Source organism: Zerene cesonia, chromosome 19 (assembly GCF_012273895.1).
Source record: "Zerene cesonia ecotype Mississippi chromosome 19, Zerene_cesonia_1.1, whole genome shotgun sequence".
Lineage (NCBI taxonomy): Eukaryota > Metazoa > Arthropoda > Insecta > Lepidoptera > Pieridae > Zerene > Zerene cesonia.
Window position 1 is genome coordinate 8,569,569 of NC_052120.1, and position 26,858 is coordinate 8,596,426.

At 34.2% G+C, this 26,858-nt stretch overlaps 1 protein-coding gene across 1 annotated transcript in view; it reads left to right on the plus strand.

The window, feature by feature from the left end:
* Positions 1-26,858, plus strand: part of LOC119834360 (CUGBP Elav-like family member 2) — a 109,034-nt gene that overhangs the window by 8,345 nt on the left and 73,831 nt on the right. The window contains exons 3-4 of the mRNA XM_038358704.1: positions 3,609-3,729; positions 9,237-9,319. Of these exons, the coding sequence (XP_038214632.1) occupies positions 3,609-3,729; positions 9,237-9,319 (204 nt within the window). The remainder of the gene's footprint in view (positions 1-3,608; positions 3,730-9,236; positions 9,320-26,858) is intronic.

Sequence of the window (26,858 nt, forward strand, 5' to 3'; positions counted from 1 at the left end):
AAGCACACTAGATTCGTGTAAATCCGGCAACCCCCAAACACAACCGCGTAATCTTAACTAATGCGTCGAGATTTACGGCGCGAGAAGATCTCTCGCGGATCACTGAACAGTTGAACACCGTCCCACGGATTTGTTTACACTGGAGAATTAAACGCTCGCGTTGTTTCGTGTGTACGCAGTTTAAATGGTAAGTGTAAACGCAGTAGTGCTGGCTGATGCGAGTTTTAATTCCAATGAAAATGTCAATGACGTTGACTGGTTTTTTTCGATTTTTTTGGTTGAGTATGTATCTTATTTGATCAATACATAATTAAAAGTGAACTGCTATGCCTGATGAAGTATAGGGCAGATGCATTAGCACATATGATTCACTGATCGGATTTTTAAGGGGACGAGTTAGATTATAATTCTAGAATAATGTTTGACAATAACTGTTTGGAAATTTCTTAGACTCGGTTAGTAATCGAATATATGACCTCTATCTACGCATACGCGATAACCACTACGCTAAAAACGCAGTCAATAAACGAACAGATGCTTTATTTAAATGAATGAAAAAATTCGATCACGAGGCGGAATTCGAACCCGAGTCTTTTTACCAAACCGTAGCAACTCTCAGCCTCTCTCACACCAGTGATGGAATAATTTCATTCATTCATTTATAAAGCATTTCAATGCTATAAAAACTAAAACAAATTAAAAATTATTCATATAAGAAATGCATGTTTACTCAAGTATAATGTGTTTTTTTTTATCGCAGCCTTTACAAATGTTCCTCAATAGAAATTTTAACGATTGAAGGCTTTGCCTTATAGGAAAACGTGTGATTTCTTTTAAAGCTTAGATCGTATAATCTATTTAAATTATATTCAAGTCTAGATGTTATCTCAAGGTTATCCTTGAATCGCTTTGAAGACCCATTCAAAATAGATTTATTTTTAACCGGCCAGTTCTTTTTCCACTTATTAAGTCTCCGTCAAATTTAAGATCTGTTATCTAGTCGTCTAGACTTAGTTTATTTTATACTTTTAGGCTTTATTTTAAAGTAGTAATAATGAATAATTTTGTCTCATTTTCTTGTCACGTCATTTCAGAACTAAATTAAATATCCCTCGACAGTTATATTGTCTTATTTAAAACTTGAAATTGATATAAATTGCCGCTAGCGGACTATTTTACAAATAAATTACAACTTTTAAAAGCTTTTATCCGTATTTAAATTATTCTTTACGGCCGTTTAGTTTGACTATACGTTCTCCGAACGAAATTTAAAAAGTGTTTATGCTGACGTTACTGGAAAATTGGCTATAGTTTTTCACATATTTTGTTATTACGCGGGATCTGATTTCTCTAATGTTCCTTTATAATAATCTTTTCTTTTCTTATATCACCTATCTTCTTATTCTCGGAATGCATTTGGGAGCAACTATGAGGTTGTTTTAAATAAATTAAATGAAATAACCTGTTTTTTTTTTTTTGTGTGAGTTTTGTAATAAATTGGTTCTGATAAACGTAGCCTTACATCAAAGATTTAATCTTATTTGTATTCTCATATTAGTATGTTGTCTTGTTTACTACAGGGAAGAAAGAAATCGAAATCAATATTGTACAAATTACATTTAACATAATTACTTTTTAGTTAATATCATCATATAATTATAAGAAATACTAGTAATTTTTTTTCTACCGTTAGTATACGCGAAGCAAACACTTTTTATATATTACCAGCGGTCCGCCCCGGTTTCGCCCGAGGTACATATTATATAGACTATAGCCCTCCTCAATAAATGGGCTATCTAACACTGAAATAATTTTTACAAATCGGACCAGCAGTTGCGTTCAAACAAACAAACAAACTCTTCGGCTTTATAATATTAGTATAGATTTAATTATTAACGTATATATGTTTTTGATCTCTATAGCTTAAATGACCCAAAAAAAGGGAAGTATAACAATTACCAATATTTTTTGAATGCTCCTAATTGCTTATCAATTAGATTTTTCGAATTCGAAGTTATACTTCCAGGCCAAATATTTGTGTGCTTAAATGACATACTGTGGTCAGTGTACATAAGTGACTACATCATATGATATCATAATATTTTATAATCACTGCTCCGCTGATGCAAATGGATGTTTAATCTGTGCAAAGATTGTTATCAAGTAGCTCGGCGGTATTTCAGGTGACCTAGATTACGTGTTGCCTTATCACTTGTGGGAATGCGATTTTCACATCGCCCGGTGTGTCTGAACAACTACATCACTTTACTTTTTTGAGTGTTTCACAATCCGATCTTGTCACATTTATCTACTTTCATTGTTTCTTTTAGTGGCGAGATGAGTTTGACATGTCGTACATAAATGGCGATGTACGTGGGTACATTTCAAACGCGTCGATAGACATTATCGCGTAATAGATTTTGGTGCTTTATCGTTTTTTTTTGCGTTTATCATTTTTTATCTGTATTTGCTCACTTTCTTGCGTCAATATGGCCAGTATTTTTGGAACGTTTTACGGTTGATTGTGCCACAGGTGAAGAGTAATATTTTTAGATGTTTTATCGGTATCTATAAGATAAATGCCAATCATAATGGCCAAAATATATAAAATAAAATACCTTTTCCCTTCCACGAATGTTTTAAAAATGCTTCATACTTTTTTAAAGAGATTTGAAATATCTTGCTCGCAGTTGAAAATTGTATATTCTATCAAATTTTCTACGGGTTCCTTTACGAAAATTTGAAACTTTTAATTTAGTTTCAAAATGTTTTAATATTTCTCTCCGACGACATTTTTCGTAGGTACTTTTAATATGAAGATAAGTATGTGCACGACAATATTAACGGATTTTAAGAATATTATTACAAAGAGCGAATGACGCCTCCTTGTTACAGTGGTAAACGCGTGAGCGTAGAACCGAGGGGTCCTGGGTTCGATTCCCGGTGGGGACAATAAAAAAAAATGTCTCGGTCTGGCAGTACACAGAAGGCTGATCACCTACTTGTCCATAAAGAAAATCGATCAGTGAAACAGATGCATATCATTTGCCCCATACCCCAGTAGGGGACACGGGACTTCACTTAACTTTTTAAATTACAAAGAGCAAGCAATAATTCAATTCACCTATAACACGCTAGCAATCAGAGAACACGTAGTTGTCACTTGTTTTATATTGAAAAAGCCAAGCGATCGAATCTCGCACACCGATCTCACTATACAGTAATTACTCCGATATATCACTTAATTTGCGAATTCGCAGCTCACCTCGCAACTTTAGATTCAATAAAGTTAACGTTCGGCGATCGGTTTCCGATACGGCACTGAAAATAATTATATATCTCTCTCTTTGCGGGCGCCGGAAAGTTTTGGTGCTGTATATTTTAATTGCGTAAGGTCATGTGATGTAATAAAAGGGATGTTTTGTTTTGTTTTAATTAAATATATAGCGATGCTTATTATATGATTTAATGTTATTAGATTACAATTTATTGCAGTATTATTTTCACAAGTTCCGACAGAAAAGGACAGTGGAGAGTATTTTTTTTGCAGTATAATTGTTATTTTGTCTCTTCGCCCGAAGTAACATAAAAAAACGTTTGCCTTACAGATGTTCGTCGGACAGGTGCCCAGGAGTATGGACGAGAACGACCTTCGGCTGATGTTCGAGGAGTTCGGTCGGGTGCACCAGATCAACGTGCTACGGGACAAGATAACGGGCGCGAGCAAAGGTTTGTACTGGAACATTCTAGAATGTTCTACGGCTATTTTTCGCATTGTCGGCGCGCGTGCATCGGATCAACGTGCTATGGGATAAGATACCGGCGAGAGCAAAGGTTTGTACTGAAACGTTCCAGAATCATTTAGAATGTTCTATGACGTGCCACGGAATTAGTTCTTGTGTAGAGGGAGAAAGGTGTAAAATCGATGAGTAGGTATCGCTTGGAGTTTTCTTGATAGTTTGTTATTTATCATTTGTGGGTGAAACAAGCAAGATTGAAACTTGATGTATGTTATTGGATTTATGTAAACATTTATTAATGTTGTGAAATAATTATAATTAATGTTTTAAAATCAACCAAATGGCTTCAACTTTTTGTTACGTAAATAAAAAGGCAAAATATACAAAATGATAAACGTACTATCAGCAAAATAATATTGCATTCTATAAAGTGCTTCGTACATTTCATTTCTATACAGAAAAATTGCTTAAACTAATAAATAGATAACCTGATAAGCCACTGCCGTGCAAAACCGTAGTTAGATATAAAACCTCTTGGGCTGTTAAAATATAAATTCTTTTCATTGAATGTGTGCTAGCAATTTCACTGAGCGAGTATTCGTATGTGTGTGTGCAAATAAATAAAGTGGCTTTTCTTTGAACAAAACTAAGCTACAAAATGCCTTTTATAATGAAATATTTCTAATTCCATTTGTATTGCAACAGAATTAAAATTAAAAAGCAAGTCATCCATCTATGGGCGTAAAAAATCATATTGTGATGAAAAGAGGTTATACGAAATGGGTGTTATGTGATAACTTTGATTCTAAGGAATTTTGAGAAATTCTTGAGACTTATTGTTAAAAATGATTAGACATTAATTTCCTTCTTTCATTTATTTTAACTTTCTTAAAGGCGGAGTTCCTATATCATTCCTATATCAATATCAATGTAAGAAATAGTGTTCTATAATTTTAATTGTTGTCTAAAAATATTCATCAATTCGTATTACTATATTGAAATTTAACGTAAAATTTTTAAGATACAATCGTAAATAATATCAACTAAAGCATACCAACACACAAAGTATTACGATTAATAAAAATAGGTAATCCAGTAATACGATTCAAATATTAAACATCGCTTACAAGAAGTACAAAGCTACGTCGAAATGCGACGTCAAATTTCCGCTGAAAAATCATCGCCCCCTTCGTAATACGGCCTTATTAACATCCAAAGTCTACTAATTAAGGTGTCACAGGCACCTTCATACACACTCGCGCCTAATACGTACGTACCCACCTACTCACCTACCTACCTACCTACCTACAATTATTACTCACTTCAAAAGCCTACGTGATTAAAAACGGTCTCGTTTCTTTGAAGTCATCCAAATTGAAATTCTTGTAACTCTGGTGCGAGTGAATCTATTGAGCAAATATGGAGACGGTCGGAGCTATTAAATTCTATGTTTTACGTGTGCCAATAATGTAACGCGGGTAGGTGCTTTGACATGTGACGATTGCCGTTTTGACGGGTGAAGGTGTATGTATGCGTACGTAAGTCGTAAGTCGTGAATGTTACATACTTTCGTTTAATTTAAATAGTTATAGTTTATAGTAATAATGTTTATTATATAAAAACAGAATATAAAAATAAAATACATTAAGAATGAAGTATAAAAATAAAATACATTTACTGAATGTAAGTCAAGAAAGTCGATTGTTTTTATTTTATTCAGGCACATTGAGACAAATATTGGTTTCGGGTTTCGGCAATAACATTGTAACGTGTTGTAATGTCGTTACTTATTATTGTATATCAATATCATGTAGGAATAAAATATACTTACCTAAATAATAAATCTTATCTGATTCTCTATAAAAGCACGATCAGAAATTATCTGAGCGGTAAAGATATACGAATAATTATACCGTTTCAACAACAATCAAAGGAAAACTCGATTAATAATAAAATAAATTCCGCCGCCATAAGGCGAGAAGCGAACGAGGATAAAATAAAAAAAAAATTATATAACAGACTGTCAATTAAGTTTTTGTCGGGGAAAATTTGGAAATTCGTTGAAGCGGCGAAGCTCGAAATTCCGTACGAATGATTCCGTTTTCATTTGAGTGTATTAGACCAGGATAATTGTAATTTGTCCTTATTCTTCGTTTTTAATGATGATTATTATATTCTATAGAGATTTTTTTTTGGAACATAATATTATTCAAATTGCGTTCTTGTCTCGTTTCAAACAATTATGAGGACAATGAATGTTTCATCGAAATAGCTTTAAAACGTCGTGTGAATTCTAATAGGTGACATAATTAATAATACACCTAAGGTAAAAGTTATTACAAGCACATCATAAGAATACGATAATTTTAAAATTCACCACTTCATGAAACCATAGCAAGTTAATGTTCAATAAAATATGCTATACTTACAATAAAAAAAAATAAATCTATCCTCCGCCGAAGTAATCAAATAAGTAGACAATAATTACGTTTACATGTGTACTGAAACACGTATATGAAAGGAAATACGATTCACTATGTACATAATAATGCTATACGTAGATCTCTGTAATGTGGTGTAGGCGATTACTGCGCTTGAAGAGAATAGGTAGCTACAGTATTCATATTATGCACTCGTATATCTGTTATTGTGCGCCTTGTTTGTATCCTAAAACTTCAGCTCAATTAAAGATGTTCTTTTAAAGCTCGCCTGATATTGTTTCAGCCGACAATGCGTTCGTATGTTACATGTTGACGTTTTTGCTTGCTTTGTTGAAGGCCTTTGTGAGGGCTCCTTTTGTGAGTCTTCACACAAATACAAGATCTTTTGTTTAATTTCACGAAGCGTTTCGCCGTTTGGCCACAGGCCTGTATTTAAAAAAAAATATACAAGTATGAAAAGGATCAGTATTTTTTTTTTTGCTTCTATATTAATTACTATCATCAAGCCACAATAACCTATATGACATATACGACATTATAAGTGCTGAATAATACCGTCAATTATTCTTCATTTCGATTGATAATAAGCGCCGTTTAATATTCTAGAAATTACATTTTAAATGTCCTATATATAATCTTTGAAATAAGTATAACATTTTGCAGATTTGTTGAAATAGTAGAAACACAGACAACACACGTCACTACTCACACAATATTGTATATTGTTTTTTCGGGATGGATGTGTTCGTAAGGAGGTTAGTTTCAAATTGAGTGTAAATATTTGTAAATAGTAGAAAAACAATGTGCGTCTCAAATGTATCGTATTATACATGCGGTGTAATTGTCTTGTAAGCACATTTGTTGTCTCTAGATAAGTGTAAATGGCGGTCTGTTATTATTTCTCCTTCTATTGACAGTTGGTTTGTCCGTATGCACATGCAGAAGCGGAAGGTCAATGTGTGTTTGTTGTATTTTTTACTTCTTTTCTGTTTTAAAATGTTAAGACTAAAACCTCTCTAAAGCTAAGACTTGCATTTTGGCAGAGTCGTTACTGGGCGCCCAATGCATTCCAATAAAGCTTATTGGGTACAATTGGAAAGAAGCGCGATCATTATTAAGTATTTGTTTTGAATAATAAGTATTTAAACCCTGACAAGATATATGGGTACATATATGACAAGAGATAGGTAGATATAGTAGGAGATAAATACAGACGATAAGCTATGCTTTTTCAGTTTGGTTTCCGATTTTAAAATTGCTAAGCTAGAACGATATACCCTTGAATTCGCTCCGATTAATTATTGTGGATATTTTGTTACTAGAAAATCATGTAATTTTATGTTGAACGATAATAAAAATCTTATAATCCTAGCAAAAACAGTAAACGATAGAAATGAATTATTGTTATACAGTATATAAATATCTCCCATGATTGAATTGATTTTTGAAACACGACGTTTTCAATAAAAATAAAACGTCCGCATAAACCCGGTTATTACTTGTCAATGCGCCATTTAAGCGTTCAGCTTTTTGCGCGAAGCATTCACGGTATAATTTCGTCCTTGAATGATGTAATTACACTTTGGAGGGCTGCAGGTACCTCGCAAACAATTATCTTAAATGTAACGTCTGGTGTTACTGGAGAATTGCTCATTAAGATTTTTAGCCAGACGTCGTTTGAAACCGTTTTAATATCGCTACAAAAATGTCTGTTGTAACACTAGGCGTTTTATATAATTTTAACTAATTCTCCGCCTCAATACATGTATGCTCTTTAATGGTAATGTATGCAAAAAAAAGGTGAAGAAATATGAAAAGTTTCTTCTAATGCATATACTTATATTATATGTACCTTTTGATATATTTCAACTAGGTCTCCGCCCGCGACTTCGCCGCGTATATAATCAAAGGGAGTTGCCATGCGAAAATAAGTAGCCCAAGTCACTCTATAGCTTCTTGTCTCCAAACAGAAATCATGTTGATATCAATAAGATCGCTGAAAGTAACGAATTTCACACTTTCATTCACATAATATGTATTACTAGACGAACGTCCCGCTTCGGCCCCAAATATCAAGATTCCTGTTTTATCCCAAAGGAGCATTTAATCGGTATAAAAAGTATCCTATCACTCAAGTCAGCTCATACCCTGTCCGCATACCAAATTTCATCAAAATTCGTGCAGTAGTTTCAGCGTGATTGACGGACAAACATCCAAATAAATAAACATTCACATTTATTGTATTAGTGTGAAGTGTGATATCAGTGTGAAGTGTTATATTAGTGTGAAGTGTGATTAGTGTGATTTATAAGGATATTGTTACAACAATTTCAATGGCTCAATGTACATATCAATGAAGGTTTTAATGAGTACGTAATTAACCCCCTATATTCTATGTTACGCAAATTGTAATCTGTATCCGGATAAATTACAGACATAAATTACCACAAATTGGCGATATTCAACCGAAATCGTTATTTCAATCGTATAACTTATTTACAGGAGGTATAACAGGTATTGATATAAACATTATGGCGTTGAAATCTGTAAATGTCAGTCATTTAGTCAAATACTCTTTGATGTATTTTTGGATGCTGTGTGGCGATGGCGAACATGTTTATACAATTTATAATAATCCTTTAATTTTGCTTAAAAATTAGAATTTTTTGATTGAATTTTTCCAGTGCAATGACTTTATGGTTCACCATCGCCGCAACGTGTTTATTGTCTTTGTATCTTTGATCACATCATTAGTGCCCTTAGAACAATAACGCCTAGAAATCGAGTACGCGCAAGAAGCAGTCCGCCCGAACACTTGTATTGAATTTTTTTGCATGTGTGCGTGTCGGTAAACCTCATCACGTACACGCCCATGCATACAAATCAATCGGTTTTTGTCACACTTTAGAAGCGTTCGTATGAAGACCATCTAGATCGAGGCGTTGCTTGTATACTTATGTACCTATGTTTGTTTATATTATATGTATGTATGTATATATGTATGTCCGTACGCAAATGTCATGTAACGTCACGTAAGCGTTCGCTTCTGTTGCAGGATGCTGTTTTGTGACGTTTTTCACGCGAAAAGCAGCCCTGAAAGCGCAGGACGCTTTACACAATATCAAAACATTGAGTGGGGTAAGTGCGTTGTTTTATGTTGTATATATACGAATTATTATTAGTAGTGCTTGTATGTGACGTGTATTAATATATACGATTGCTCGTTCTCGTTAATATATTGTATGAGGACGTATTCACTTTGCTCATACTAGGTAATTGAATATGATTCGGAACGATAAGACAAACAGAATTGGATGATCGATAGATTTGCCTTCTTGTAACTAATTAACTTTCAGTTTTCTTATAGCATATGAATGTCCTATTAAGGAATAAATTTATGTTTTATTGCCATTTATAATACTTCTGTTATAATTAATCCATTGAATATCAAAGCGCAATTAAAGTGTATTCATATTTTTTACATTCATTGAACGAGCGATATATTAATGCACGTTGATATGTTTTTTGTGTAAAAAGATATCTAAATGAATTTAAATGTTTTATGTGTCATAATTCTTGTTATCGAAACAAACAATTACTCGTATTTCAGTTAGTTAGTATTCTGTTATTTTGAACAGAATTTTGAACGAAATGAATAAATTGAAAATATGTTATGAAGTCAAAGATTATTTTTTAGGAAATAACATTAGATCAACATCTATATCAATTGAAAAATACAGGAACAATGTATTTCTATGTATGTATTTCACTTAGTTTCAGTTGCTTTATGTGACAAAATAATGTATAAAAATCTTTCATTATAATTTAAAACTACTTTCTAAATGCATAAGAAAATTCGTACAGAAAATTCCTATCTCAATTCACTCTATTCATTCATTGTCTACAATCCAATTGAACGTTCACTAAAATTATATTTCATCGTCATAAATTTTTGATAATCAAGATCCTAGAATAATTTATAAACTTTCCAAATTTATTAGGCTTAGGAAAATAATTTTGCGAGACACGACAAAATTTGAAACGGACCGTTAATATAATCTTCGACGTGAATGGCTCAGCTCGAAGTTTCGCTCGCCCTTGAGAGCTTTTGTTTTTGTTAATCCAATTTACAATTTCGATACTTTAATGAATTTATTAATTTATAATAGACGACAAATGTTCGAAACGCTCGCGACGGACGTTTGCGCATTGTTCATGGCTTTCACCGAGTTATAGCGGATTTTTTATGGACCGGTTCAATATAATTTTTTTATTAATAACCTCTTAAATGTACTTTTCAATCTTTGTACGTTCAATAAATGGGATTTTATAATAAGATATGAAAGGAAATTATGCAAACAAAAGGCAAATGTTTTATATCAATTTCAAGTACAGTAATATTCCAATCCAATGCAAACATTTTGTGTATATTAAAATAAATGCAAATTCGCATTCTCGTATTATTTACAAGTAAATATCCCCCCTACATACAGATAGCCAGTGTAGTATTGATAAAATAAAATATCGAAGAGCGCTTAAAGCAAAACGGAATGTAAAATAACACAGTTGTTTCAATATTGTCGGCACTTATCATCGGGCGTAACAACTTGTGAATTTACTTAAAATTTCATCGAACGAATACATTTTTATGCGATGGTTATAATGGATCGAAAACAACAGCCGCAAATGAAATCTCAATGGACATGAAAACTTCAGATTCGCAGTTGGGGAGGTGTCCATGTCGGGATCGCATATTTTTTCGTTTCGCGCCGCTCTCCTCGGGACCTGTTGCGAGTACTGAAACATAACAATTTTCATTATTACATTACACGATCGAGGCACAAACAACGGCGGCGAATCGATTGTTAGGGAGCACAATCGAATTACAGATTCCTTTTATTCCGAGATCTTCCCTCTTGAAGTCTCCGCGTTGCGATAATTCAATTCTATTATATTATCGGGGTGGTTTTTTCTCACTCGATTGATTCCGTTTCTTTGATCGGAGTGGCAGGTAGTGGAGCGATTTCCGCGGAATTGGAGGAAAATATTTGCTGATTGAGGGAATTGTTGGCATCTTATTTAGGCCCTCTCGGGGCGATTATGTGGACGCCTAATTGCATGCTTTCTGTTCGGGGATCTTTGTTTGCGCCGGAATTGCGTTATTATGTTTACAATACTCAATTATTATCCTACGGGCTTTTCTCATAGAAAACTGTATGTTTGTTGTAACTTTGAACATAATTGTAATATAACAAAAATATAAAAAGGATTGAGATTAAATCAGTGACTGTTACCATATTCGTACAAAGAAGCTGAAGTCTACATTTGTTACTAACAATAATTAATAGCAAACCACAGCGCTTACATCGACTACGAAACGTTCCGCGCTACGAGCAACGCGCTACGCCGCGTGACGTTTGTAGCCGTCACGTCTGCACGCGACGTCATCTGTCACGTGGTAACATTGAGAGAATACGAGATTCGTAGTCCCCGATTTATTCTCTAAAGTTATTTTAAATTGTTTCCTGAAGAATGGGGAAATGTCGCAGACTTTTTATTATTCCGCTTAACCTTTTAAGCTTCTAAAGTCACGTTTTACAATGTAGGATATTTGCATAACACAAATAATTGGCTGAAAACAGTTGACGCGCTACCAACGGTGACTAAAAATTGCCACCTGAAAAGATTTGAATGGAAGGATATTGGATTTGATCGTGAATTGTATATAATACTAGACGCTCGTCCCGGCTCCGCTCGGAGATCAATCCTGTTTTATCCCAAGGGAACATTTGATCGGGATAAAAAGTATCCTATCACCAAAGTCAGCTCATACCCCGCCTGGATACCAAATTTCATCTTAAAATACGAGCAATGTATTTTTGTTTTAATATTAAAGCTTAATTATTTGTAAAGCGTTATTAAACACCGACCGCACGAATGATCACTCGTAAGTATAAAATGTTCACTGTAGAATGAGCTTCGAATTTTTAAAAAGTAAACGCTACGTAACGCAGTAGCCTGTGGACTGAGCTAATAGCTCTAGCTATTTGTAGAAGATTAAGAGGTTGGCTTAGACTCGGTATTTAGCAGCTTTTTGCGGTAACTCAGCTTAGCAAAACAACATAAAGAATGGAGCGCTTAGTCACGTAGAAATGATAAAGATGAAGTTTTTAGTTGAGCATCTCTGAAGTCAAACGGTAACTGACACCAATGAAGCGGTTTTTACTTGTATTTTTTGCGGTGATGAATTGTCAGTGAATCATGTTGCTCAAAGTATTTCGCCTAAACAAACCTGAATATTGCTGTCATCGCCTATTTACCACTTTTCAGTATGCGTTGTATACCTTCTAATTATGTAATATATGATCATCCTAATAGTAAAAAATGGCTGGATCTCGTTTAGAAGCCCTTTAAATTAGGCTTATACCGAAGAACCTGTAGAAGATCATTAATAATGATAATACTATACTAATATTATGCGTAATGTCAAAGTTTGTAAAAATGAAGGGATGTTATGTTTGTACGTTTAATGCTCCATCACGCGAAAATCACTGAACGAGATTCAATGATACTAGCGGATTCGTCCGAGGTCGAAATCGCGCAAAACACCATGTTTCATATATTTTAATATTCAATGTTAGAGTGAAAATCAGACAGCATTCATAGAATTTTATTGTTTGTGTCTCCAAATACGAATAATCTGAGATCAGAAATTCAACATTTATTGCCATGTTCTGATTTTTACTAATATAATTCGCAAACCTGTCGCCAAAGTATGGAGGGGGAGAGGTTACGTAAAATCTTCAGCCGTTTGTCGTCCGCTCTCAGGGTAATAATAAATCAATCTATTGGGCGACGGTGAGCGTTCGGAAAATGGAAAAACTATATTTCACCCGGATAGTCCGGCAGCGCCGGTCACGGGCGAACTTTGATCGATATACCCGGATTTTATGATCGAGTTTCCCCCGGTCTTAAGTAATTGACTCGCTCCATTAGTGCAGGAACGCTTTCTGGGTTCCCCTAATACATTGTTATAGATTTCTATTGATTGCTTCAACGTTTGCCTTCACGATCACCATGCAATGGAGTATGAAGTTTTAGTTGTATTATGGAGCGATCAATCTTTAACCTAGTTGAGCAGTTGTGAATCAGGTTTATTTTTAAAATAAAAGGTCCGAGATTCAAACGGTCCGTAGCTCCATAAAAACATACACATTTAATTTAGTTTCATTACATTTAATTTAATTTAGTTGTTTGCAATTTCAATAGACTAATCTTTGAGAAATATGAATATGCTATTGACTTCAAACGTGATTGTCTGCTAGAATGTGCTCCCTACGTCTCTTAATTGTTTTATATTTCTTCTTAGACTATCGCTAATTCTTTTCTTACCAGTGACAGCCCTAAGATATTGACTGCGACGTCGCAAGTGAGATTTATTACTGTACCTCTTATAACTTCATCCCTGTGTATTCAATTACTACGGTGATGCGACTTTGACTAGTGGCACAAGGTGATCCATTGTGACTTTATTATTTCGATGCGGGAAGTGTACAGGGATATTCGATATCGATGACTGTACATAATTATGCATTTTCTTTCTTATGCTATCATGTTTCTCTTCGAATAAGTGCAATTGTAATAGTAAAAAATAATTGAAACATCGTATTCCCAACCGATATTGATACAATAAAAACAACATTAGAATGATATTCAGGACAATTTCATTATGAGGCAAATGTATAGCTATCTGCTATCTAATAATGACGTGATTGTTGAAGTAAAAATATTATTATAGCAGACATAAATTTACTGCCGACTACACGGTTGTAAAAATATGAACAGAAATGTCGAAAATTAATTTATTGTTATTACGTTTCCGCATGCGATTTTGATGTTCTGCAGTATATTAGTATAATGCGGCTTATGGAATTAAAGCAGAAAAAATTAATAACAAAACTATGAATACTCGTATTTCGATTCTCGTAAGGAATAAATTTACTTTACAATGTACGAGTATCTGCACATTATTCGGATTATAATTACCTACATATTATTAGGAAAATATCACTTGACCAGCGTGGTGGATTATGGCCTGAACCCTCATAGGAAGCCCGTTTCCATGCAGTGGGAGCATAATATGGGCTCATAATGATGATGAACTAAAAGCATTATACATGTACATTATACATTATAATAACATAACATAATTGTATAATATCTGAACTATAAAATCAATATATACAAGTAGTTAAATTATCACTAATCTCCACATTCACCAGCATGATAGTAAATGAACCTATAAGTTAATACGTTTTGAACAGACAATTCTAATATATGTTGTCATTATTTATCATTTCTTACATCGAAAGTACTTATGTATGTACTGTCCACTCATAGCGAAGATGATAAGATGAACGTATGTCCATACGTCTATCTGGATCAGCTATAGAGGTACGTCGTGCTTACGTCGTTCCTTGCAATTAGCCCGGGTTTCTGAGGGGGAAAAGTTGGAATCCCACGTCAATAACTTTAATAGCTTCCAATATACAAAAGCCTCCGATACGAAGGTACACTCGGCACTTATGGCTCCCCCTGGTGCCTTCATAATGTAATTTGTTATTATGCCATTGAGAAGTTGCGAGAGCACTGTAAGAAATTATGTTTTATGTCTTATGTTTAGTAAATTTTATGTTTTATGCCTTATGTTTCGTGAATGTAATAATCGTTACTTCTCGTCATTTATTGATTTTATAAATTACTTTCTTTATTGTTTGCACACAGGGTATGGTAATGGTTATGTTTTTCAGTGCCAAATTTATAAATATGTAATAAATTATTCGTGTCTGTCTGGCAGGACACGAAAAAGCATTATCATTTACGTGTCTGTAATGAAAATCTATCAGTGAAACAGATGTATTGTAATAACATCTGTTCTAAACCCCGCAAGGGAACACGGGAATTCACTTTTGTTTTAAATATTAAGTTTATCTAAATAATATAGCTAATAGTAAAGTCATATTTTTATTCTTCAGGAGTCTGAAAAATAAAAAAAATAATTGTATATCTAAACGTAATATTGATCATATGCGATGCGATAGGGCAACTCGGAACGAACAGTACCTATGGGATCGAAATTCCAATGGAGTTTATTAAATGTGAAGAATTTCTAAGCAAATAATAACGATAGGGTCGCGGGGCCCTCTGGCATGTTTCAAATTCTTTAAACGTTTCATTTGATACTGTGATGTGGCGTACGAGTGTTATTACGATGGCATAAGAACTAAAATTGAATTCATTCGAAATGCGATTAATACCAACGATATTTCTTGGATTTTTTCGTTTAAACATTTATTAACAGATAGATCATTAGAATGAGCCATGATATATTCTAATTAGTTGGATTATCTTAGGAATTCTTGTAACAAATGGTCATGACCATTTTTTACAGAGTAGTAGCAGAGTATAAAAATGGATCATTCTAATTGATAATGTAATATGTATGAGAATTTGAAAAGCTTCGCAAAGCTTACCTTACTTACATTACCTTAAGGGCAAGACTTGTTAACAACATAACAATATTATGTTAGGAGGTTACTGAATTAGTTTCAAACTTTGCTAACAACGCGTTAACATAATTTAATAATTATCTAGTTATGTTAAAAATCACAACACTGTTTTTCATTGAGAAACTGTACAATATTTCACAGAATTTATCTTCTTTCTTCTACGCAATATTTGTAATGTTGTAATTATATTGTAATAAGGAAAATATGAAAGTTTTGGAACTATAATATATTTGTAATAACCTATCAAAATGTCGGTAATGCTGCGTAATGTATGGTTATGATTACCTATTAAATGTAAAATTGAATATTTTTTCCAATCAAAATCAATAAATACTTATTTTATAAATAGTCCATATGCTAATAATCTCATGAATTACTAATCATCATTCAAATCAATCATTACTCTAGAAATTTGTTATACAATTTTTCTTTTTAATTCATAGCGTTCATCAGAGCGAAGTGATGTTAATAAATATTGGCAAGACTAGATAATTTCAAGATTATAATATTAAAATGACTCATCTCATTCGCAATCATTACATGAACAGAAAGAAAATGTACGTATTGCTAAGAAAGAATGATTGTAGAAAATAAATTAGGAAAGCGTCTCTGGGGAGAGATACCATATAACAATTTTCTATCGAAGAATCACCTCAAATAGTTAAAAACTTTACGTTACTCGTTAAAACGGTGGGTACCGTGTTAACGAGTAACAGAATAAAAAAAAATCAGTCGAATTAAGAATTAATTATTAATTGATTATTTCCTTAGTTTTTGGGACGTCGATCGTAAAACGAAGCAAGCGCAGCGAGACCAGTAACTAATCTCAGTCACAACTCAAATTACAAATCATCGTGTGATGTCTATCGTTGTACGTCGTATGTACGTGTTACTGGTCCCGGACAGTCGGCCAAAGGTTGACGGGTTGCGCCTACTAATTGACTAATTGAGGGGACATAACGCGTCTGTAATTATCCATGTAATTGTGCCCTTTAAGGGCCATTCGCCAGCTACACGGTACACTGCCTTTGGACCTGGACGTGTGTAATTTTCGCGTATGCCCTCTGTGTATGAACCTATAGGTAATTGAAGATGGTGTATAGAACTATTGAGTAAAATTAGTTTAAATAGCATTAGGATTAGTTTGAATAATTGATGCGACGGAAAAAAAGTTATGCTGATAGTCGGAGGCATAACCTTTTCTACTGACATTCAAAAACGAGACCAGACAATTTTTAACCTCCAGATGTTAGTGTTAGGTTAGGATAGAAATAGAAGCTTAGTAGAAGCGTTTTAATGAACAAAAATTGCTCCTTTATGTGTGTAAGTGATATGTATCTAAAGATAAAAATAAGCACCAGTCTATTCACAAGAAGAATAAAGTGAGTTAGTTTGGAATGAGAAACGTAATGAGGAAATTTTGTTTAACGGCGATATAATGCTCATTCTCAATCATAAAAAGTGTTAAATAAACAGTTTTTTGTTCATGATGAAAATATATCGCATCCCACTTTATTCCAACACGTTTTGTAACTTGTCAATTTTTGATTTATATTCATAGACACGCGATTTTGGTTTCTATGAATATATTTAAGTTAGAGGGTTAATACCTTAAGAAAGCGGTTTTCTTATATCGTTTACATCCAATGAATATGATATGTATTTCAATCTTGAGTCTTAATATGATATTTTCATCTTGAGTTGTTGGGGATTTTTTTTTCTGGTAATAGAAAGGGTTTTAGGGGTTCATTTACGTGCTATGATTTAATTATAACGATAATCCAAACTATTGCCTTTTTATTTATCAACTAAACTTGATACGAAACAGCAATCACAATACTAAAGCATTTTATATACGTATTTACTAGATTTATTTGCGTTTTATTCGGTTTATATGGTGTAATGTATGTTATTATACATAGAAACCTTTTCTTGAATCACTCTTTAGAGTCATTTACTGTATTCTCAGAGAAGTAACGCGCGAACGGCGAAACAAACAATAACATAAATCATATCATTTCATAATTAAGAAAATTAATAGAAGTACAAAGAAGTACTCTCCATAGGCAATGTTCATACATTACCCCTTCACTGCTCATTAACGATGGCGAACTTACACAGGCATTAAGCCGATGACTGACTGGCTGTCTCAAGTTAAATCTAAAATCAATAGTCGATTACTCTATAGGGACGTATCTTAATTGCGCCGTCCCTACCGCCTACATGTTATCGACTTATGGCAAGATAGTAACAATATTCGAGTTTAGCAAGCGAACGTCGTGTATATCTGCTTTATAATATCATAATATCTCGTATGTATTGTGAAGGTTGCTGATTTAACTGTGAGATTAAAATGCCCCCTTCAACTAATGTTATTGTTTGGGATCAGCATTACGTAGTATAAAACAAGGTCGCTTTCCGCCATCTGTGTGTGTGTGTCTGTATGATTAGATCTTTAAAATTAGTAAAGCAACAGATTTTGATGGGGTCATTTTTAGTAGATAGACTGATTCAAAAGGAAGATTTATATGTATAATAACATCCGTTAAATTTCTCCGAATGGAACGCAAAGAACGGAAAGCTAGTTAAAATATAATACAAATATTGTTGCGATCTTTGACTGTAAACAATTATCACAGTACGTTTCAACATGAGAAATTCCAACTTCTGTCAATAGCAACAGCGTAAAGTGACAGTGATTCAGAGAGAGATGGGACGGTATAACACGACTGAATTAGGGAGTTCCCGCGACGGCGTCCGGACGCGAGAACGTTAAAATGCGAATGTCGAAGTGGTTAAGGTACATATTGGCACGTGCTGGATAAACACGATCGCGAGATATTTTCATTCCCCTTATTTCATTACGGGGAATGATCGCCGCGAGTTGACGCGGGATTAAAGTTTTCTAATTTCGGCGCAGGTGTCTGCGAGATTGCAGCTAGCTGTATGGTCGACGCGAAATGGGATATTTTTCTCAGTTAGTATCGGATTAGCGGAGTGTTTATCTGTAATGCAATATCGGATATCTGTCGGCCGGTTTGATGTCGGAATGCGTATTTAACTTTGTTTATTATCGTGTTGTTAAGCAAATGTTTTGTTGTTCAATTGTGTATAATTAATACTTTGTAATTGTAATGAATGTTGTTTGTAATTGTACGAAATTTACTGGAATTTAACGTTTTAATGAGGAAATGAAACCTTTTAAAATACTTTCGATAAAATTGAAAGCAGCTTCATACGTTCTTCGTGGAACTGTTCTATTTTCTCTTACAGCAAAATATCGTTAGACTTTTAAAGATAATGTCAACGAACTCGTGTTATAAACAACTCAAATAGTATGAAAAAGAAAAATGTATAATTTTTCAGAAAATACCGATATATTGATATGTTTACTACTGTAACGTAGGAATATCAATTAGGCAAAGATACTTACGCTTTAATTTCTGAAAATACTTCAAAATCATTACACGCAATCTTATATAAACGCAAAGTTTGCGTTATTTCTTTGTGTATTACATAAATGTGTGTAACATACCTACTCTCACATCCAAACACACAACTTTTAATCCAATACGTTTAGGGAAGACGCAGGTGCAAACGTGAACATGTATCATTACACCGCGATATTATTCTATTATTGAGGGTGTAACGAAGCCCGAGCTAAAAATATAAAGGTACAATTGTTGAAGGGGACCGACCGGATTAGCCGGGCCTGGTGCTAATTCAATACTCGCGATCATACCTTCCAACGAGCGGATATATTTCTTTGTTCGAAGATGATGTCTTAATGCTTGTACGCTATGAGTGATATGCTGGCGTTAAGTGGGTATTCAATGTTAAATATTTCAGTGGGAATTGCTTCGTTGTTGAGGCTCTTTGCGTAAGTATTATGTTATTAAAATGTAGTATGTGGATAGAATAAAAGTTTTTATGTTGTTTTTTTCTTGTTAAAGCAACGAATACACGCTGGATTACATAGTGTATTTGTTTGTGACCCATCACAACACATTCTGGTAGTCTGATAGATATATGGTAAGATAATATGGTTAGATCTCATTAGAGTTATTGTTTTTTTTATTTTATCTGCCCACTACCATCTATACTCTTATTAATATTTTAAAAAAGACGCTAATACAGAACAATTTCGCGTCGCTTATCCCCTTCACATCCTTGCATACAGAACATAACATAACATCATCATTGTCCGACGGAGCCAGTCTAGGAAATCGAAAGGTCGCCTCGGTTGCACCTTTCCGCAACATTGTCTTATCCGGTCGTATATCATTTTGACCGCTTCACCCGGGCACGGATAACCGATGGCCCGGGCACATTTTAGGGGAGCCCTCCATATAATGTTATTAAGTTCTGATTTTATATCCATTTCATGGATGATTCAATAATGTTCGGTATGCGTGTTGTGCGACCGTTTTAATGACATTGTTTGGATGTCGATATAATATGATAGTTATAGTTAATTTTATGACGTATAAAATGAAATCTTTCATGAAAAGTTCAGTCATGAAAACAACTTAAACTCCTTGTTTTCTTCATTATTCATTATTCACACGAGGAACAGAAATAAAATTGAAATGCTTATTTTCCGGCTTAGTAAACTAATAAATTCATTTATGGGACAGGGTATACAATTATATTATAAAAGAGCAACTTCTTGCCGGCTCTTCTCTGTAGAAACTGCCTTCCGAACCGGTGGTAAATGTTATAACTGTGTAATATGACGATTCAAAAGTGCTTCTATAAGATGTCTAGTTGAATGAAAAAAGGTTTGAGTTTGTTTGAGTTTAAATTAAAATAGAGATCGGCGCATCGTAAATTAATGTTAAATCATATTATAAATACTTATTAAAGAGTATTACAGCAGCGATGTTGATGATTTACAAAGTGACATAATGGGACCGGTTAATGCAGTCCTTTTGCGAATGATGTGCTCTTTGATAACAATTTTATACAGAGCTATCTCATTTCAATCATTTACGTACAGCATTATTCCATTGCAAAATGTTTATCTTAATAAATCAGCAGCTGAATCAAAAGGAAAAATGCGTTCAAAGTGAAGAGCTATGTTGTTTTCGTTTTTTTTAATTTTTATTTAATTTTTTGCGTACTTTCAAAGTAACTTCAGATCAACCCACCAACGGAAGTATAGCTGACGGTCACCAGCTCAGCAATGATAGCTTATCTTAAGCATTGTTCAAATTTTCAGTCCGGAAAGAAATGATTGACGATCTTTGGGCCCGGCCCGGCTCCATAATAATTAGGTAAATGTTATTATACAATGTAGTGCGCTGAATCAAGACATTATCTTTCCAAACCGTGGTTATATTTTAATACTATCTGCGCCCCGCGGTTTCACCCGCGTAAGTCCGTATCCCGTAGGAATATCGGGATAAAAAGTTGCCTATATGTTATTCCAATTGTCCAGTTGTCTACGTACCAAATTTCATTGCAATCGTTTCAGTAGTTTTTGCGTGTAAGAGCAACAAACACACACACATCCTTACAAACTTTCGCATTTATAATATTTTGAAAGAACATAAAATCACGTTGTTCTTTAATCGCAAATGGGATACGCGTCTTGACTGATGTAATTACATGAATCCAAACATATCTATACAATACATCTAGCGCCGCGCTAGGCGTCCGCCTTCAGTGTTCAAACGAAGTGGAGTCACAAAGTGAGTGGAAATTGTAGGTACAGTTAATGCAGTCCTTTTTGCGAGTAATATGCTCTTTGATAGTAATCCCAGCACTCGGTGACGGAGCGGCCCGGCGATGGGGGGGATTATTAACAACAATCCAGCCCACTGTGTCGCATTGGCGCTGCAACTGTTTCACTGTTGAATGATGAATGCACTTATTTTCCGTTGTGAACGCGTTATTTGGTTTTGATAAGCGGCGTAACGCTCGCGTTACGTCTTGTATGGCTTGATTCTATTGGGAATGATTCATTGATATTATGAATTATTCTCTAGTATTCTCGAAACAGATTTTTATAGAACACAAATTGCTTGTAAATAAACGTCAAATGCATTTTTTTAGTTAAACCAATTTTCGAACAATCGTTCAGTAATGCATCATGTAAATGTACATCCAAATTTTTTCCTCTTATCTCTCTCTGTATTAGGACGCTTTAATTTTAAGCAAAAGAAACATTCAATGTTTATCATTGTTAGACAGTGTATTTCGAGAACTGTATGGGGCATTATACAATCGCACAAAATCATTTATCTCTGTTTCGTAGTTACCTCGAATTTGCGGGCAAAATTATTAGGGTGTAAATCCGCTACGAAATGCTACGGTGTAGCCGGAATACGCTACGGCGTAGTCACGACGTCAGAGCTTGCTTAGTAAACAGCTTACGAGGCTTTCGCGTGACTCTAACCGGAGACGATGTTCTTCTAATTTAAATGTATTATAAGCATAGTTATTTAACTTGAAGTATAAGAGCTTATATAGACATTATGCGTATAATTTAATGTGATTATATATACAACTAGCGGTCCGCCTCGGCTTGGCCCGTGGTACATATATAGCCTAAAGCCATCCTCAATAAAGAGTTTATCTAAAACTGAAAGAATTTCTCAAATCGGACCAGCAATTCCTGAGATAAGCAAACAAACAAACAAACAAACTCTTCAGCTTTATAATATTAGTAAAGTATAGATTTAGTTTTACTTAAAAAGTGTTTATTTGTTAATCAATTTCAAACTCGAAGCTGCATAACATAAAACACCAAAACGCAAATGTAAAAAAAAAAATTTGGTAATGTGCTTCGCAAATCGTAATAGCCAACGTAAATGATGGATGACCAAATGGACTGATAGCTATAATGTAGTGGAAAAATCCTTTCAGCGGCATTATACTCTATCAACAGCTGTCACGTAACTATAGCATTTTTGTGTATTATATTGCTGGCTGTTAACGTAATGGCAGTTGAAGGTCGTGTATTGATATTTGTTTCTATTTTATGGTTCCGTACCTGAAAGGTAAAACGGGACCCTATAATTGAGACTTCGCTGTCCGTACGCCTGTCTGTTTTTCAGTCTGACTGTGTATCTCTCACCGGGATGTATCTCATCAACCATGATATTTAGAGAGTTGAATGTTTCTGAGATTATGTATTTCTGTTGCAGCTGAATGAACAAATAATATTAAATCGAGGCTAAGCAATGTTTGGTGCGATTATAATTTAGAATGTTTTTAAATTATTATTTTTTTGCTATTTTTTATTTGTATTTTTATGACGCCCATTCCAAACTATTGCCAAATTAATGAAAATATGATGTGGTTTTATAATTTAAATCTTGTCGTTATAAAAGTATTAAATAAGTTTTAAAAGAATTCATATAATTAAATCAAAAACGTGTTAAATCGTTAATTCAAAGTTATTTATTTTGCGACCAGTATATAATCTACATATGTACAGATTTCAAACAGTAAATACCAAAAAAGAAAGGCTCAACTTAACTCAACAATAGACCAAATATAATGAATAATACGGATTATTTTATTAGATTATAGTATTATTTAGATCGAATGGTATCAATAGTACCTATCTGTTATTACGAATATATTTATCTATGCACTAAGCTAGCAACATCGGGCGCTTAGCGAATGAACTAATTCACTAAGCCCCTGTTAACTATTGCGCAGTTGTAATATAATCCTTCGCATTATATTCGGTTTCTATAGTAAATTGTTATATTTTGATATAGGTCATTGACCAGGTAATGTAGCTACGAAGTTTATAATTTTTTTTTTGATGTTGGTGGTATCGTGAGATTTAATTACTAGCTTTTTAGCCTGGTAATTGCGGGCAGAAGCTCGCGACTTCGCCCCCAATTCGGTTACATCGTGCGACAAGATAAAGAGTAGACTATAGTCTTTCCCAAAGTCTAAACTATTTGTCAAAATTGGTTAAATGGTTTAAGTGTGAAAGAATCTAACGTGATTTTATGTTTGACAATTAGGAACTTCCATAAAATCTGTCAACCCCTTCTACCATTTTTTCGCCATAAAAATTATCCTATGTCTTTTCCTAAGTTCAGTTCTATATTCATACCAAATTTATCAAAATCGGTTCAGTGGTTTAGGCGTGAAAGCGTAACGGACAGACAGAGTTACTTTCGTATTTATAATATTAGTAGGAATTACGTGCGTTAAAAGGATTTGCTAAAAAGCGTAATTGCATGTAAAATAGATTGTATATGAAATCGGGCCGGTCACCGTGAAGTCTATAAGTAGTGCTAAACCCAGTGTCAAAAATTGATGACTGTGATGCGTTCTTTATTTTACAATTTCTATCTTATTTCTTATAAGTACTTTTTGACATTGTGATGATGTCAGCCCTCAGATGGTTGTAAATAAAATAATACTGGCATGTACACTTTTTTAAATTTTTATAAAATAACGTCAACACAACATGAGACATTATCTTCTACAAAATTATGTTTTGTATTATTAAAATAAACATAATAGGCACATAAATGTTTTCTTCATAAACGTCCATTGATATATCACAACAAATAATGAAACCCGTCAAATCTAAATAAACGATACTGATTTCTTCGAGTACTTCTGTATAATATATATCGAGGAATATAATTTTCCACAAATATTTGTACAGTAATGTATTTTTTATGACACAACAATTGGTTTTTTTTTCTAAGTAATAACTATTAGATATTTCATAACAATCACGAATAATAGTTGTAAATAGACTTAGGTAATATTCGAAAGAAAATATCGCCTTCATTACGATTATATTGTACTCGGGGCTATTGTTGCGCTCAAAAGATATTTTACTAAAGCTCCTCGATAAATCGTATTGAATCTGAATAAATTTTACGGCTACTGCTTAACATTCGACGAGTGCCTATTATCCTAACTGGTGTTATAAGTTATCGTGACAATTTAATATGGAGCCGTGTGTCCCGTACAGCCGGTGCAGTGCTGCGGGGGTCAAGTTGCACTGGCCGGTGTGCCGGAACACGTACGATGCAGATATCGCTACCAATTGCACGCGATTCACATATAATACATATTGAAATCGTGTTCTATCAGCTCATGACTAGTTCCATCTGAGAATATATTATTATTGCGATGCGATACGTTGAATTGATAGCCCTATATCATTGTTCCACATATTTGATGGATTAGCATACGTGTGGGGCGTGTTATTTGATTACCAGCGAGCGTTATGTATTAACAAGATTGCTGTGTTTCTGTGCCCGCTACGTGCTCGTTGCAAAAATGCTTTGTTTCGCCTCATTAGTGGATTAAATCGAGTGTTGGGTCGAGCTGTGAATGAAAATTATATTTTGTATTATTATTTGAGACAAACGCAAATACGAAATGTGTATCATTTGAAAGGCTTTTTCACATTCATCGAAATTTACTTTGAACTTGTGCGACTTTGCAAATTACACGACGCCTACGCAAAAGCTCACAGGAAATTACCCACTAATAAAAGAATATCATGTTATAATATCGAATAATCGTGTTTCTTATATGTGTATAAATCTACACGTGTTTCGGATTTCACACAAGTGGAAGCAATCTCGGGCAACAGCGCGCCAACTGTCGTCTCGGCTTCAAGAAATATATATAAACAATCTCTTATTCTTTATTTTTGAATGGATTTACGCAAACATCCTTTGTGCCCGCCTCAGGATATAATACAGGATATTTCGAGAGGCTTCAGGGGAAGTCACAAACAAAACTCGGCGGCAATACAGCGGGCCTAGGCTTGGAAAAATACAATGGCCTCTTGTGAGTGCAACGGAATCCACACAAACGCCGTCCACCAGTCGTGTATAGTCCATTTCCAGATGTTACAGTATATAATGTTGAAATACCATTGTTAAGTGGAAAGTAGATCCAATTCTGTTATTGATTAGATACAGGTTAAAGAATATATAATGGTATTGGTTAAAGAATACATAATGGTATACATAATGGTGTATGTATCATTTGTCGTCGTATAATACTTGTTGCGGCATACCCGGTTTAAGTGTGTGATTTGAATATTATTCCGATGGATAGATTATATTGCAGTATCTGTTAATCTACATTTAAATTTATTTAATATCAAGCTTACCAACGAACGAACACATAATTGAATGAATATCCGAATAATCAATCGTTTCATCGACTCATTCGCAAAAACGACGACCCACTCACACAGTCCGTAATTTAGCACATAAAACAAGTGACAGTCACTTTGTGAGACCATAAAAATTTAGTGAACAGTATCAAACATGGAAGGTGGAGTGTCGCACATAACCCCTTAGTCCGAAACGAGGTCGGGCTCCATTGCTTTTCACGGTTGAAAAACTAATGTAATAAGGACTCGCCAGATATATTATGCTGTGGCGGGTCGGTATTCTTACGTTTTGTATTTTTCGGTACCTAAATATTTATTTGATTTTATGTGACTCGATTGATTGATTCAGGGTGTAATTGAAATAAATGTCATCCCTTGTGAGTTATTTCGTTATTAAAAAGCATATGGATCGATAAATGTAGACGTATCTACATGAGCAAATTAATTTGTTTAAAATCAATAAAATTAGGCTTACCTTATAATCTGTTAATAACAGCTTGTTATTACATACAAAAAAATGGTGGCTCAATGGTGAGGAGATCGGACTTAAAATCGATAAGTGGGGGGTTCGAGACCAGGTCGGAAGACAAGACGGAATACAAGAAATTAATAGAATTTCCAATTTATCTGCGCATGTGGATAACAACACCAATACTCAAAACGATAAAAGAAAACATCGTGAGGAAACGGACACGTCCAAGAATCAAAAGTTCAAAGACATTTGGCATTTGCCAACTCGCGCTTGACCAACGTGGTGGATAATGGCTTGAACCCGTATAGGATGCCTGTATCCCAGCAGTGGGAACATGTATAAGCTGATGATAAATGATGAAAAAATAAATAAGTAATTGATTAGGAGACAAGCAGTGGTGGCTCAGTGGTGAGAACCTCGGACTTGGCCAGCGTGGTGGATTATGGCCTGAACCCTCATAGGAGACCTGTGTCCCAGCAGTGGGAACATGTATGGGCTGATGATGATGATTAG